Genomic DNA, 15,233 nt, shown 5'->3' with positions numbered 1-15,233 from the left:
CCTTCCTCCTTCCTCCATCTTTTCCTTCCTTCCTCCTCCCTCCCTCCTTTCCTTCCTTCCTTCCTTCTTCCTCCCTCCCTCCTTTCCTTCCTTCTTCCTTCCCTCCTTCCTCAATCTTTTCCTTCCTTCCTTCTTCCTCCCTCCTTTCCTTCCTTCCTTCATTCCTTCCTCCTTTCCTTCCTTACTCCTTCTCTCTTCCTTCCCTCCTCCCTCCCTCCTTTCCTTCCTTCTGTCCTCCCTCCTTTCCTTCCTCCTTTCCCTTCCTTCCCTCCTTCCTCCCTCCCTCCTTTCCTTCCTTCCTTCCCTCCCTCCCTCCTCCCTCCCTCCTTTCCTTCCTTCTTCCTTCCCTCCTTCCTTCCTCCTTTCCTTCCTTCCTTCTTCCTCCCTCCCTCCCTTCCTTGACTCAAGGACAACAGGAGGGTTAATGAAACATGAGTAATAAACTGATTCACTTACTGGATCTAAAAGTGGACATTTTGTGGCATTTGTGTGATTTTTTTAAAATTCCAACCCAGTTTTTGTGGGTCAGAAAGTGTCACATGACCTGCAGTTTCCATCATGGCCACTGCTCTATATTCACTGCACATCCTGATGCTGATCCTTAGGGCTCAGCAAGAAATCTATCCAAAGAAAATTCAACTTACCGACATCACATCTTTGATCTCCTTTGCTTTCCTCTGCTGCTCTCTGTGCAACCATCATGATTTCAATTTGCTCAAATGACTCAAATCCTTCCTGTTACACCTTTTATTTGACATATACAGAGTAAAGAGAGAGAGAGAGAGAATGAGGCCGTTCGGTCGAGTCGGCTCGTAACCGTTCCCCTGTTTTTCTTCAGTCTTTGTGACAGCGGTACAGAGATGAACTGGTGTTGTAATCACTGTGAGTCAGTCAGTGTGTTTCTGTGTTTGTTGAAGTAAGCATCCTCCTCTGAGTCTGAATGCCCTGTAGTGTTGCAGCAGTGGTTGACATGGCACAGAGGGTATCTTGCAGTGCCAGGAGGGAGGGCTCACAGATGGTGAACATTACATAATTGCAGCCCCAACCGTAATTGAAGATGCTGTGGACCATGGAGTCTGTATTCAGGCTGATGATGATGATGGGGGGGGGGGGTGGGGTCTCTCTCTCTCTCTCCAGTGTTTATCTGGAACTCAACATATTCTCAAGTGTATATAAAGTCTGTTTGTTCAGTTGGGAGGGACACAGTAGAAAAGGTTTCTCTTTGTTTTCGAGTGGTCAAGTCTCTCTCTCTCTCTCTCTCTCTCTCTCTCTCTCTCTCTCTCTCTCTCTCTCTCTCTCTCTCTCTCTCTCTCTCTCTCTCTCTCTCTCTCTCTCTCTCTCTCTCTCTCTCTCTCTCTCTTTGCGTCTCTCTCTCTCTCTCTCTCCCTATGTGTCTCTCTCTCCCTGTGTGTGTCTCTCTCTCTCTGTGTCTCTCTCTCTGTGTGTCTCTCTCTCTCCCTTTGTCTCTCTCTCTGTGTCTCTCTCCCTCTGTGTGTGTGTGTGTGTCTCTCTCTCTCTCTCTCTCTCTCTCCTCTCTCTCTCTCTCTCTCTCTCTCTCTCTCTCTCTCTCTCTCTCTCTCTCTCTCTCTCTCTCTCTCTCCGTGTGTGTCTCTCCCTCTCTGTGTGTCTCTCCCCTCCCTGAGGGCTCATGGGTCACCTTCTGGATGACCAACATCACCACATTCATATGTTTACTCATGCCTGACCTTTTTTCCTCTCATCTGCATGATCCAAATGAAACCCAGGCCTCGCTCTTTCACCAATATCATTTCCCACAGACTCCGCTGCTCACATCTCTCAGTCCAAGTAAATCCTCACAGAGGTGTTTGGCTCACAGCCTTTCAGCAGCTCTGTTATTTCTCACTATTTCTCATCATTTAGGTCACTTCTCGTTGTCTCTGTTTCTTCTCTTCAGATCAATTGCGTGACTTTCCCTCTTCCTGGAGAAGGCCCGGAGCAGCAGCTCCTCAAACCCAACGAATGGAGTTACTGCGATTACTTCTGGGTGAGTTTGACTAAAACACAGAACCTACATCTATCCTTTGTGATATTTTAATGATGATAAGAACCGCTTTTATCTAAACCAGCTGTAAAATGTGGCTCAAATTGCTTGAAATGTAAAACAAGAGGAAAGAGCAGACAAGTAAAACTGTTTCAATATTAAAATATATTTTAAAAAGAGAAGAGAGTAAAATAATAGACAGTAGTTGCAGGATTTCACTTATGTTTCTCCTCATTTACTGAAAATGTCAACTTCTTAAATACATCCACACTTATTAGAGCCCCAATCAGATCCAGGAGATGTGAGTGGAAAACACAAACAACACATGGACAATACTAATTAATATATATGTATACATGAAAGCTAACAACCATGACATGTTAATGATGGCAATCCTGTGAGATTGAGCAGCTGTGTACATAATGGAGTCGTAAAAATAGATTCCAGATAAAAGCCAGACTGAAAAAATGGGGAAAAAATGAAAAAGAAGCTTCATTAATTGGTTATATTGATTGGCTTTTTAACTCAAAAGCATATCAAGCTTTAATCCTCACATTTTTCTGAAGAACATAAAACCATATCTAGAGAGGCGTGTTTGTCCCTCATTACACAACATAACATGAAGTATATGTGACTACAAAGAGAGCGTCCACGTTGAGCCTTGCTAATAAATCATGGGTATTGATCCATGATCAGCTTCTATTAGCTCAATACAGATATAACAGCATCTACATGAATGTCTGCTGAGTGAAGCCTGCTACTTTAAAAACAGCTGCAGAAGCATTAAGCAGGTTTAGTTCATATTGGTCACATTAAGATTAAATTGAAGTAATAACTTATCTTAATGCAGAAGTTTCAAACTCATTTTCATTCAAGGGCCACATGCAGATCAATTTGACCTCATGTGGGCCAGATCATTAAAAAGATGGAAGGAAGGAAGGAAGGAAGGAAGGAAGGAAGGACGGACAAAAGGAAAGAGGGAAGAAAGGTAGGAAGGACAGACAGAAGGAAGGAAGGAAAGAAGGAAGGACAGATGGGAGAAATGGAGGAAGGAAGGTAGGAAGGAAGAAAGGGAGGAAGGACAGATGGAAAGAAGAAAGGAAGGAATGAAGAAAGGAAGGTAGGTAGGAAGGAAAGAAGGAAGAAAGGAAGGAAAGAAAAGAACACAAAAAGGAAAGTGGGCCGGTTTGGCACCCCTGTCTTATTGAAACAAAAGACAGCTGATTTTCCATTCTGCACATACAGTATGAAGGAAGCTGCAGTAAGTCTTTTTGCTGGGAAATGCACACTGCAGTCAAAAGCTCGACTCTCGTATTCAATTACTGTGAGACTAAAATCATGACGAAACAGTCGATATGCTTTTTGCCAGTTGAGAATGGATCCAGCACTTTCTCTGCTCGTTCAACAAAAGACCGAAAATTGGCTTTCACGTTTGAAGTGGGTGGATCACAGGTGGAAGGCTGATCGACCGGCTCCTCTGCAAACACAGTCATCACTTCCAATGTCTCCGCCGCGGCTGCTGCTGCTGTTGCTGCTGTAGTCTTCAGTTTCCATACATTTCCATCCTAAATTACATTTGTATTGAAGAAGCCATTGAGCCTGCATAATGGAGTGAAATCCGACGCCTGCTTCCTTCCCTCCTTCATCACGGCGTTGCTCCTTGTTGGCGGCCTGTCGTGTCATGTTGCTCGTGATGCTTTCGTACATCCGCTGACCTGCTGCTCAGACCTGCTGTGTGAAATAAATCTGGCACCTCTGTTCCACGTGGCGACACACACACATCACTCCTGTCACAAACAAGGCTGCACATCACCGAACCCTAACCCCCTCCCCTCCCTTCCCCATCCCCCTCCTCCCCTGTTTGGTATTCTTCTGCTCAAAAGCAAACATAACACACACACACACACACATCTGCCCACATCCAGTGAGTGACACGCACACACACTCAACGCCTGCCCTCCTTGACATGCGAGTGTGAGTCACACGTTCATGCACATAGTGTGTGACTCACCGGCCGTCCTCACAAACCCCCCTCTGACGTTAACTGGACAATTCTTTGTGGTTGTTTATTGGTCTGCTCGTTGTGTTTGAATCATGGTCTCTTCTTCCTCAGACCGACAAGAAAGACCCCCAGGGGACCACCTCTGTGGCGGGCTTCGAGGTCCTTCTGCAGAAGCAGCTGAAGGGCAAACAGATGCAGAAGGAAATGTCCGAGTTTATCCACGAGAGGTAAAATCCAGATAGGATTCGACTCTGCTGTTATAGCTTGTTGAATGCAGATGAATTAATTAAATATGCTTTGGATGCAGATATTATCCCCCCTGATGGATCCAGAGAGGCTTTTTCGGGGGGGTTTGTAGATATTATGAATCCAGCTTTTGAATTTAAGGTGTCAGCAAGGTAGAGTATGTTTATAGATTATTCTGATGATATTCAGTATTTCTCTTATTGCTCATAAATCAAGTGAAAAAAAACAAAACTAACATCATATTGATCTACTTACAAGCATTGTATGTGAACCCAAAGCCTGATAGATCTTTTTCTTTTGTGCCACAGAGCTCCATTGTTGTCCAAAAATAATTAAAAACACATCAATGAGCCTCTGGACTGCTGCACTGGGTCACATGTTCCTACATCACCATGAACCTCAATCCACACACACACACACACACACACACACACACACACACACACACTATCCTGCTGCAAGAAATACTCATAAAAGCACCAAATGTGGATTCATCCGCCACAAAAAATAGTCCCTAACAAATGAATGATTTATTCCTATTTGAGTAAGGATAGCTTAAACCTGCAGTGGCCAGCTATTCTAGGACTATTCTGCTTTTTTTTATACACCATGTATTCAGTAGAAACGAGGTGGGTGTTGGGCAAATAGCCACAGAGAGTATAAGAGATTAACTAACACATATACTGTAGATCCTTGCCAGCCTTATCCTTAACATACTCCTTTTTTTTTTTTCAATGAGTTTTTTTCCCCCCAACAAACTCAATCTTGCCAATTCTTGTAAATATCATGGTCCTGGCTTCTCACCAGGAGCTGCACATCACCGACAGGCTTCACTGTTGGCAGAGGGAATAACAGCTACTCTCTCAGTGTGTGTGTGTGCGTGTGTGTGTGTGTGTGTGTGTGTGTGTGTGGGAGGTGTGTGATTTAAAAATGTTTCAGACCAAACAAGCAGCATAAAATAGCATTATTGATATAATCTGTCATTAAACACTGCAGACCCAGATTTCCTCTAGCCAAAAAAAAAAACTCAACTCAACAAACTTTTCCTAATAAAACTTAAATGTGTTGCTGTTTATATCTGGGTCAGTCAGCGTTCAACAGAAGTCTCTTGAGGTTTATCTTTGTGTTATCACCAACAGCTTCTTTACTTCTGGTGGCACTATGAAAATGTTGAGTCATTCAAGCCACATTATTTGGTTAAAATATATACTGGCATTCATATTAATGACATTTCCTGTACTTTATTACATTATATATACAAATCTTACTTCATAGCCGCTTATACCCAAAATAAAAAGACACTTTCTGCTCCGTGAAATGAATATAAATTAGCTCCGGTCCTCTGAAATGAGGCCAACGCGGAAGTAACTTAGAACTGCATTCTATCAAAAGGCCACCAGGGGGCGACCGTCTCTATACAAGTCAATGGAGAATTCACCAACTTCTCACTTGATTTCTAACCTCAGTAAACGTTTTCAAAATGTGTTTATGGTCTCAATCGCTAGTTTAAAGCCTTCTTCAATGCAGTATGATGTTCATTTGGGACATTTTGGCCTCCCTGATTTTATATGTGATGATAAAGCAGGGTATGCATTAGGGTGTGGCTACGTCCTGATTGACAGGTTGATTGACCAATGTCCTTGAGATGCAGCCCTCGCAACCATAGCAACCTCCCCGCTCCGCCCATGGCCCCGCCTCATGCCCATATAAGTAGAATCCGTGTTTTTATTTTTCCCAGCATGCACCTGAAATTTTCAAGATGGCGCTGCCTAGATTAGAAACTATTGGCTTCCGAGCAGCAGTCCACAAACCAATGGGTGACGTCACGGATGTTACGTCCATTTCTTTTATACAGTCTATGATATAAATCATGTCATATAGTGTCAAATATAAAGTAAATCTCATTATTTTGACGATATATGAAAAAAATGCTTACAAATGATTAAAAACTGGAGCAGAAAGATCATCATTAAAATCATGACATTTTTCTGTATAATCATTTGAAACATAAATATGAATATTGGATGCAAAAACAATCCAGAGAGAGCTCAGTTTATAAAAAGCAGAGGATGTGAATGGTGTTTGTCTAACAGCAGTGTTGCAATTTATTCTTGCACTCATTAATTAAAGGAGCTGTTGAGCCCAATTAGGCGAGCGAACACACGGGGAATTCACAGATTAGCTGCTGCTACTGAATCCAAATCAGGATGTCAAAGGCAAAATGAATAACAAGCAATGACGTTTAAACTTTTATACGTCCGATCTCACGCTGCTCGATATAATTAGCTCCACTTCATTCTACAAAAGCTCTATTCACGTATAGATGGTGAGAAGTTAATGAGGATTTCCTGCTTTGAATAAACCTAGTCACACATTTAACCTTTGTGTCGTCCTCCCAGGTCAAGCTGACCCCTGTTTTGACTGTTCCTTCTTTCCGTCCTTCCTTCCTTCCTTCCTCCTGTCCTTCCTTCCTTCCTTCCTTCTTCCTCCCTCCCTCCTTTCCACCCTTCTTTCCTTCCTCCTTTCCTTCCTTACCTCTTTCTCTCTTTCTTTCCTCCCTCCTTCCTTCCTCCCTTCTTTCCTTCCTTCTTCCTTCTCTCTTTCTTTCCTTCCTTCCTTCCTTCCTTCCTTCCTTCCTTCCTTCCTTCTTTCCTGCTTTCCTTCCTCCTTTCCTTCCTTCTTTCTTCCCTCCTTCCTCCCTCTTTTCCTTCCTTCTTTCCTCCCTCCTTTCCTACCTTCCCTCCTTCCCTCCTTTCCTTCCTTCTTACCTCCCTCCTTTCCTTCCTTCCCTTCTTCCTTCCTCCTTTTCCTTCCTCCCTCCTTTCCTTCCTTCCTTCTTTCCTCCCTCCCTCCTTCCTCCCTCCTTTCCTTCCTTACCTCCTTCAATCTTTCTTTCCTCCCTCCTTTCCTTCCTTCCCTCCTTCCCTCCTTTCCTTTCCTTCCTTCTTCCTCCCTCCCTTCCTTCCTTGACTGAAGGACAACAGGAGGGTTAAAGCCACCGTCTCCCAAATTCTTTAGAAAGAAAGTAGACTTTTTCTCTCTGCTGACCTTTCTGTGTTGCTCGGCGCCGGGAGTATCCGAACATTAAAAGTAAGAACGAGCCTTGTGACCTTCTTTAGGTGACAGATTTACTCAGGTGTGGATGGTAAATGTGAGACCCGGCGCAGGAAGTGAAGACCACAAAGGGCACAAACACATGGCTGTCCCGCTTGAATGAATAGTTTAGGGCAAATATGAGCGTATCCTCATTTCCATCTCTTAAAATTGAGATGGAAATGAATGGAAACAGGGCTGCTGTGTGAAATACTGACAGAGAGTTTCTCACAAGCAACAATGAGTTTATTGATGTTTAAAGACTCAGAGCTCAGAGCTCTGTGCTAAATCTGGTCTTCAGCCTCTGTGTCAAATTGTTGTAGAAGTTTCTGTCATTCCCTTAACCTTCCTTCCTTCCTTCTTTCCTTCCGCCCTTCCTTCTTTCCTTTCCACGCTTCCTTCCTTCTCTCCTTCCTTCCTACCTTCCTTTCTCCTTTCCTTCTTTCTTCCTCTCTCCCTCCCTCCCTCCTACCTTTCTTCTTTCCTTTCTTTCCTCCCTTTTTTCTTTCCTTTCCTCCCTTCCTCCCTTCCTTCCTTCCTCCTTTCCTTTCCTTTCCTTTCCGTCCTCCATTCCTTCTTTCCTTTCCTCCCTCCCTTCCTTCTCTCCTTCCTTCCTACCTTCCTTCCTCCTTCCTTCTCCCTCCCTCCTTTCCTTCCTTCTTCCTCCCTTCCTTCCTCATTTCCTTCCTCCTTTCCTTCCTCCCTTCCTTCTTTCCTCTCCTCCCTTCCTTCCCTACTACCTTCCTTTCCTTCCTCCCTCTCTCCTTTCCTTCCTTCTTCCTTCCTTTCCTTCCTCCTTTCCTTCTTTATTCCTCTCTCCCTTCCTTCACTCGAGGACAACAGGAGGGTTAAAAATGATCTCTGTTGAAACACTTTTTTTTTTTTCTTTGTCCCACTTCACTAAAGCACTGTCCGCCTTCTCTTAAAGCAAGCAGCTCACAGTTTCCCATCTTTCTCTTTGTGTTTCAGGATAAAGATTGAGGAGGAGTATGCCAAGAACCTTTCCAAACTGTCTCTGAGCCCCCTGGCAGCACAAGAGGAAGGGTGAGTGCAGTAAACAGTCGCTGTAAAGACTTAACTCTGTGTGTGTGTGTGTGTGTGTGTGTGTGTGTGTGTGTGTGTGTGTGTGTGTGTGTGTGTCTCCTTCAGCTAAACAGGACATAGATTTAGTAATTAACAGAAGTGTGTCTAAAGATACGGTTTCTTTTAAAAATGGACATATTCCCACACTACCTCTTCTTTGTTTCATACACCTTTCAAACACTGTTATCTAACCAATGAACGGATAGTTTCTTTCATGTTTGTCTCTCAGCAAAATAACAGAAACCTTTGAGGAGATCTCACAATCAGTAGAAAGGAAAAGATAAGGCTTTGGCTCAAGTTACAGTCAATTATGGATGCTTTCCTTATCTGGTGATTCCACAATTATGGAGCATTTTTGTTCAACCCATGAAAAGGCAACAAATGGAGATACGAGCTTGAGTCCAACTTGAGTGTTTTTGTAGGTTCAGAGAATTAAAAGAAAGGAAAATGATTTCTCATAGAGTGTGAACATTGAACTATTGTCCCTTTTACAACCAGTGTTATTTTGTCTGTGTAGATTTGACCATTTGTTCTATCAGTTATGATGAGATAGGAGATTTTGGAGCTCAGCAGCACCCATCACAACTTATACCTCGACTTCATGCTTCAGTTTTAAACCATAATTCTTACACTGCTCTTTAACCCTCCTGTTGTCTTCAGGTCAAGGAAGGGAGGAAAGAAGGAAGGAAGGAAGGAAGGAAGGAGGGAGGAAGGAAGGAAGGAAGGAGAGAATGAAGGGAAGGAGTAAAGAGGGAGGGAGGAAGGAAGGAAGGAAAGGAGTAAAGAGGGAGGGAGGAAGGAAGTAAGGAGAGAAGTAAGGGAGGAAGGAAGGAAGTAAGGAAAGGAGTAAGGAGAGGAGGAAGGAAGGAAAGGCGTAAGGAGGAAGGAAAGCAGGGAGGGAGGAAGGAAGGAAGGAAGGAAGGAAGGAAGGAAACCGGGGAGGAAGGAAGGAAAGGAGGAAGGAAAGCAGGGAGGAAGGAAGGAAGGAAGGAAGGAGAGGAGGAAGGAAACCGGGAGGAAGGAAGGAAAGGCGTAAGGAGGAAGGAAGGAAGGAAAGAAGGAAGGAAGGAAGGAAGGAAAAATTAAAGAAAGAGGGAGGAAGGAAGGAAAGAAGTTCAATTTGAATGTAAATGATATTAATCTCTCTAAAGATTGTTTTGGGTTTCATTCATTGTACAATCTTTTCTCAGGACTCTGGGAGAAGCCTGGACTCAGCTGAAGAAGAGTCTGCACGATGAAGCCGAGGTTCATCTAAAGTTCTCCAACAAGGTGCTTATAGGATCTTCATAATACTGAACATGCTCTAGTTTCAGCTTCTAACATGTGAGGCTTTGCTGCTTCGTTCTGTCATGTACGGTAGTAAAGTCAACTTGAATTTATGGTCAAATAAAACAAGCAACCTGAAGACTCCACCTTCAGCTCGGGGAAATTATAACGGCCTTTTTCCTCTCTCTTGACATTTTATAGACTAAATGATGAATCGGTAGTAAAAGCAATCATTGGTTGCAGTAACTTAAAGATTTTAGGAGTAAAAAAAGTAAAAAGTAATAGCTCAGGTTACATTTATGAATTCATAGCTTTCTCTATAGAAGGAGTCTTGTTTCACGCCTCTGTGGAAGCCCCTCGGTTCAGTTTTTTTGCCCCTTCAGGTCAAGTTAAATGTTTTCAATCATCTGAAGTAATGGATATCTGATGTGACCACATCCTGAGGTGACGGGTGTTATTTACCTCAACCTTGTCTGTGTTGACTGAAGAAAATGAGCCGTCCAGAGTCCGATTACCAGCGATGCAGAAACCGCACACTGGCTTCAGATGCAGCCTTAAATAATGCTCAGAGCTTTTCATAGCCCTCTGTTGTATAATTAATTAGTTGCGTGTTTTGACGAGCCCACATTCAGGGCCGTGCATGCTCATCCCTGCTCCACTAGCACTCTGACACTCCATGCCTCATTATGAACAGGGGTAAGGAGAAGGTAATGCCTGGTTAGCCAGAGAGTCTTATCAAGCCTACAGAAGCTCCAGCTCATATTTCTCCTCTGAGTTTGTAATGAGCTGTGTTTAAGCTATAGCTGCTAGCTTTGGCATTCTGCACGGAGAGCAAACACTGCTGACGAGCCCTCTGTGGTTTATTGAGGTGCAAAAAAAACACAATTTCTTATTATGGGACAAGTGTTTGGTCAGTGAAACAGTGTAATTGTTTCTTTATGGTTATGGATCTCTCTTAGTAGAACAGGCTTTAGTAGGTAATACTTTTCCAGGGTTTTAATAAACTTGTAAATCACTTTAAAACTTCATCAAGAGACATTGATTTCAGAAAATGGATTTTGCACACAACTATAATTTAATATACTAGGTAGATGTGCAGTAAAGCTGTTTTGCTGCCACAAATAGAAACAATTAATTGAAAATCCTTGTTCAATTAAGGAGCTCCTGAATACCTGAACAATATATTTTCAACACAGTGCTTCCTATAAGAAGTATGAATAGGGGTTTCATGTTGATAAAACTAACCAAAATGTAATATTGATGAGGTTGTATAGTCCCAGGTGTTTTTTCCGGGCTGTACTACTCATATATAGATTTTACTTTCCAGTCCATAATTTATTCACCATTTGCATACATTTACATACATTAGGGCGTCATATATAGTCCTGACAAAACAGGTGGGACACTGATGGGTTATGATCCTTACAAGGTTGGAGAATATCATTATGTCGTGCTTTTCAAACATGGAGGTCTTTATCTTCTTCACATGTATAATAAGTAGTGGAACGTGAGACTCTTACCGGGCGATAAAAAAAATATTGCCGTTAATCTATTCTCAAAGTTGGGTAGGGAGCTGGGTCTATACTACGCAAGCTATGATGACTTTCACCTTGATATTTTGGCGCGGATGTATACCTATCATAGTAGAACAGCTTTCTCAAGTTTGTGATGCATTTTGGAAACAGGAGATGAGCCCCTGGTCTAAACCCGTTCTCAAAGACTTACTTTTAGTCATTATTTGGGTAGCACACACACTCTGAATGCCTTCGGCAGAATTCAAATGAGCCATTTTAATCTAGGTTAATCTAGATTAATTCCAAGATTACAGTGAGATTAATCTAGATTTAAAAAATTAATCTATGCCCACCACTAATAATAAGCATGGTTATCATCCTGTACTTTACCAACAGCTCCACAGTGAGGTAGAGAAACCACTGCTGACGTTCAGAGGCGACAACTTCAAGAAGGACCTGAAAAAGTACGACCATCACATCGCCGACCTCAGGAAGCAGCTGGCTAGTCGCTACGCAAGTGTGGAGAAGGTACATCTAGACATCCCAGTGTGTGATACTTAGTTAAAGATACTACACATTCCCCAAAGTGAATCTCAGGAGTCAGCAAAAGAAAATACAAATCAATGTTTGTTTATATGAGGAAGATTACATAATGAAAAGATCTCCAGTAACTCCTACACTTCGTACATGATAGTGAACTACTTCGCTGCTTCTTCCCACCTGCTAAATCATTTCATGAATGAATTTGTTTTTCTCCGTACACACACACACACACACATACACACAAATCATTTCTGTCTTTTATTTTTTTTTGCATTGCAATGCGTTTTTAAAAGCGTCTTGCAGTGGGTGGAAGCATAATGTGGATGCTGCAGTCTGAAATAAAAAAAAGAAGAAAGCTAAAGCAGAGAGAGGAGGAAGTAGGTTTAATCACTCTTAACTGCATTTTCCTTTTATTAACGTTTCTACATCAGTCAGTAGATAAAACATTTGCTATATTTTTTTTACAATTTTATGGTGCCTCCATTCCTTCCTCCCTTCCTTCCTTCCTTTCTTCCTTCCTTCCTTCTTTTCATCCCTCCTTCCTTCCTTCCTTCTGTCCTTCTTTCCATATTTCCTTCCTCCCTTTCTTTCCTTCCTGTCTTCCTTTCGTTCCTTTTATCCTTCAGCCAGAACCGGCCCACCGAGGGGTCCATTCCGGCCCTCCTTCCTTCCTTCCTTCCTTCCTTCTTTTCATCCCTCCCTCCTTCCTTCTTTTCATCCCTCCTTCCTTCCTTCTTTTCATCCCTCCTTCCTTGCTTCCTTCCTTCCTTCCTTCCTTCTGTCCTTCTGTCCTTCTTTCCATATTTCCTTCCTCCCTTTCCTTCCTTCCTGTCTTCCTTTCGTTCCTTTTATCCTTCAGCCAGAACCGGCCCACCGAGGGGTCCATTCCGGCCCTCCTTCTTTCCTTCCTTCCTTCTTTCTTTTTATCCCTCCTTCCTTCCTTCTTTTCATCCCTCCTTCCTTCCTTCTTTTCATCCCTCCTTCCTTCCTACCTTCCTTCCTTCTGTCCTTCTTTCCATATTTCCTTCCTTCCTTCCTTCCTTCCTACCTTCCTACCTCCTGTCCTTCTGTCCTTCTTTCCATATTTCCTTCCTCCCTTTCTTTCCTTCCTGTCTTCCTTTCGTTCCTTTTATCCTTCAGCCAGAACCGGCCCACCCGAGGGGTCCATTCCGCCCACCTTCCTTCCTTCCTTCCTTCCTTGCTTCCTTCCTTCCTTATTTTCATCCCTCCTTCCTTGCTTCCTTCCTTCCTTCCTTCCTTCTGTCCTTCTTTCCATATTTCCTTCCTCCCTTTCTTTCCTCCCTGTCTTCCTTTCGTTCCTTTTATCCTTCAGCCAGAACCGGCCCACTGAGGGGTCCATTCCGGCCACCTTCCTTCCTTCCTTCCTTTCTTCCTTTTTTTCATCCCTCCTTCCTTCCTTCTTTTCATCCCTCCTTCCTTCCTTCTTTTCATCCTTCCTTCCTACCTTCCTACCTTCCTTCCTTCTGTCCTTCTTTCCATATTTCCTTCCTCCCTTTCTTTCCTTCCTGTCTTCCTTTCGTTCCTTTTATCCTTCCTTCCATCTTTCCTTACTTCCTTTCTTCTGTTCTTCCTCCCTTTCTTCCATCCATCATTCTGTCCGTCCATCATATCTTTCTTCCCTCCCTCCCTCCCTCCTTCCATCTTTCTTTCCTGTCTCCTTTTCGTTCCTTCCTTCCTTCCTTTTTTTCTTCCCTCTTTCCTTCCATCTTTTTAATGATCCGGTCCACATGAGCTCAAATTGGGCTGTATGAGTTTGACACGCCTGCTTTACACACAAACAACTTCACATAGTATTTTTTACCTATTTGACTGTTTGATAAGCCACAGCCCGCTTAGTTACCTAGTTGCTATGTATATCTATTCTCACATGGGACATTAGCAGCTTACAATAACAGTGGCAGGTCACAAGCTAATGTAGTTAGCTCACATAATGATATACTGACTCTCAGCCTTGGAGTCCGTCTGTAGCTCGTTAGCCGTACATACGCTAACGTTTTCAGCAGATTGTTTATGCACTGTTGCTTCTGTTGATTTATGTTTTGGAAAGACTTTAACCCTTAAACAGACAACGTGCACCAGGAGATACAGACTCTTTAACCTTCCTGTTGTCCTCCCGGGTCCTTCCTCTGTCCTTCCTTCCTTCCTTCCTTCCTTCCTTCCTTCCTTCCTCAGATCTAAGTTCAGCTGTTAGGGTAAATGTTCCCTCCTTCTGTCCTTTCTTCCTTCCTTCATCTGTCCTTCCTTTCTTCCTTCCTTCATCTGTTCTTCCTTCCTTCCTTCCTCCCTCCCTCCCTCCCTCCCTCCCTCCCTCCCTCCCTCCCTCTCTTCCTTCCTTCCTTCCTTCCTCCTTCCCTCCCTCCCTCCCTGCCTCCCTCCCTCTCTCCCTCCCTTCCTTCCTTCCTCCCTCCCTCCCTCCTTCCTTTCCTTCCTTCTTCCTCCCTTCCTTCCCTTCCCCCCTCCTTTCCTTCCTTCTTCCCTCCTTTCCTTCCTTCTTCCTTCCTTCTTTCCTTTCCTTTCCTTTCCTTTCCTTCCTTCTTCCTCCCTTCCTTCCCTTCCTCCTTCCTTTCCTTCCTTTCCTTCCTTCTTCCCTCCTTTCCTTCCTTCCTTCCTTTAGATGCAAATGACATAACTAGTAAGGCCTGTTTAAGGGTTAAAAAAAAAAAACACACTACCCTCCAGTGTTTATTATCACTGAAGCTATCGCATCTATGAAAATGATTTCCAGCTAAAAACTAACTTTTGGCTCCATCTCTGATCCACTGCATTAGGAGGAATAATCAGTAGATTTAAGTTGAATCCATCCCACATGTTTTCTTTTTGTTGTGGAGATTTTCTTGGCTGACTCAGCGCTGTTACTGTATGTTTACTTTTCAAACACACTTACAACCATGACCTTGGAGGGGGAGCCTCAACTCAAGAATAAGAGGAAAGACTCAATGATATGGAGTAAGGATAGATTAAAGGATGATCGGACCAGGATCGGACGGCGGATGTCAGTAGCCAACATGAAACGGCTGTAATTAATCTTGTAATTGATGTAGGTACAGTAAATCTGAGGATTATGCTGAATGACTCATTGTTTCTACTTTCACACATCCTGCTCGATGTGTGTGTGTTTGTTTGTGTGTGTGTGACGCAGGCCCGTAAAGCCCTGGCAGACAGGCAGAAGGATCTGGAGGTGAAAACCCAGCAGCTGGAGATCAAACTCAGCAACAAGACGGAGGAGGACATAAAGAAAGCCAGACGGAAATCCACACAAGCAGGTCAGAGGTCATAGAGTTGGAGCATAAATAAGTAAATCGGTTTATTTAAACTTTCAAACATTTACTAAATAACTGGAGGAGCTAAAAAGTTTGTAGTGCAGTAATTTGAACCAAAAGCAGAACAACTCTAAAAGCAACAAGAACGCTAATATCAGATGTTTAGCTGAAATGAGGGCAACTACAATCTGGCACATCTGTTT

General features: G+C 43.2%; 1 protein-coding gene across 1 annotated transcript in view; it reads left to right on the top strand.

The window, feature by feature from the left end:
- gas7a (growth arrest-specific 7a) overlaps positions 1-15,233 on the top strand; it is a 34,908-nt gene that overhangs the window by 14,320 nt on the left and 5,355 nt on the right. Inside the window, exons 5-7 of the mRNA XM_053338274.1 lie at positions 9,617-9,695; positions 11,603-11,734; positions 14,910-15,033. Coding sequence (XP_053194249.1) covers positions 9,617-9,695; positions 11,603-11,734; positions 14,910-15,033 — 335 coding nt within the window. The remainder of the gene's footprint in view (positions 1-9,616; positions 9,696-11,602; positions 11,735-14,909; positions 15,034-15,233) is intronic.

Source organism: Scomber japonicus, chromosome 18 (genome assembly GCF_027409825.1).
Source record: "Scomber japonicus isolate fScoJap1 chromosome 18, fScoJap1.pri, whole genome shotgun sequence".
NCBI lineage: Eukaryota > Metazoa > Chordata > Actinopteri > Scombriformes > Scombridae > Scomber > Scomber japonicus.
This window is presented reverse-complemented; position numbering and strand designations above follow the sequence as displayed.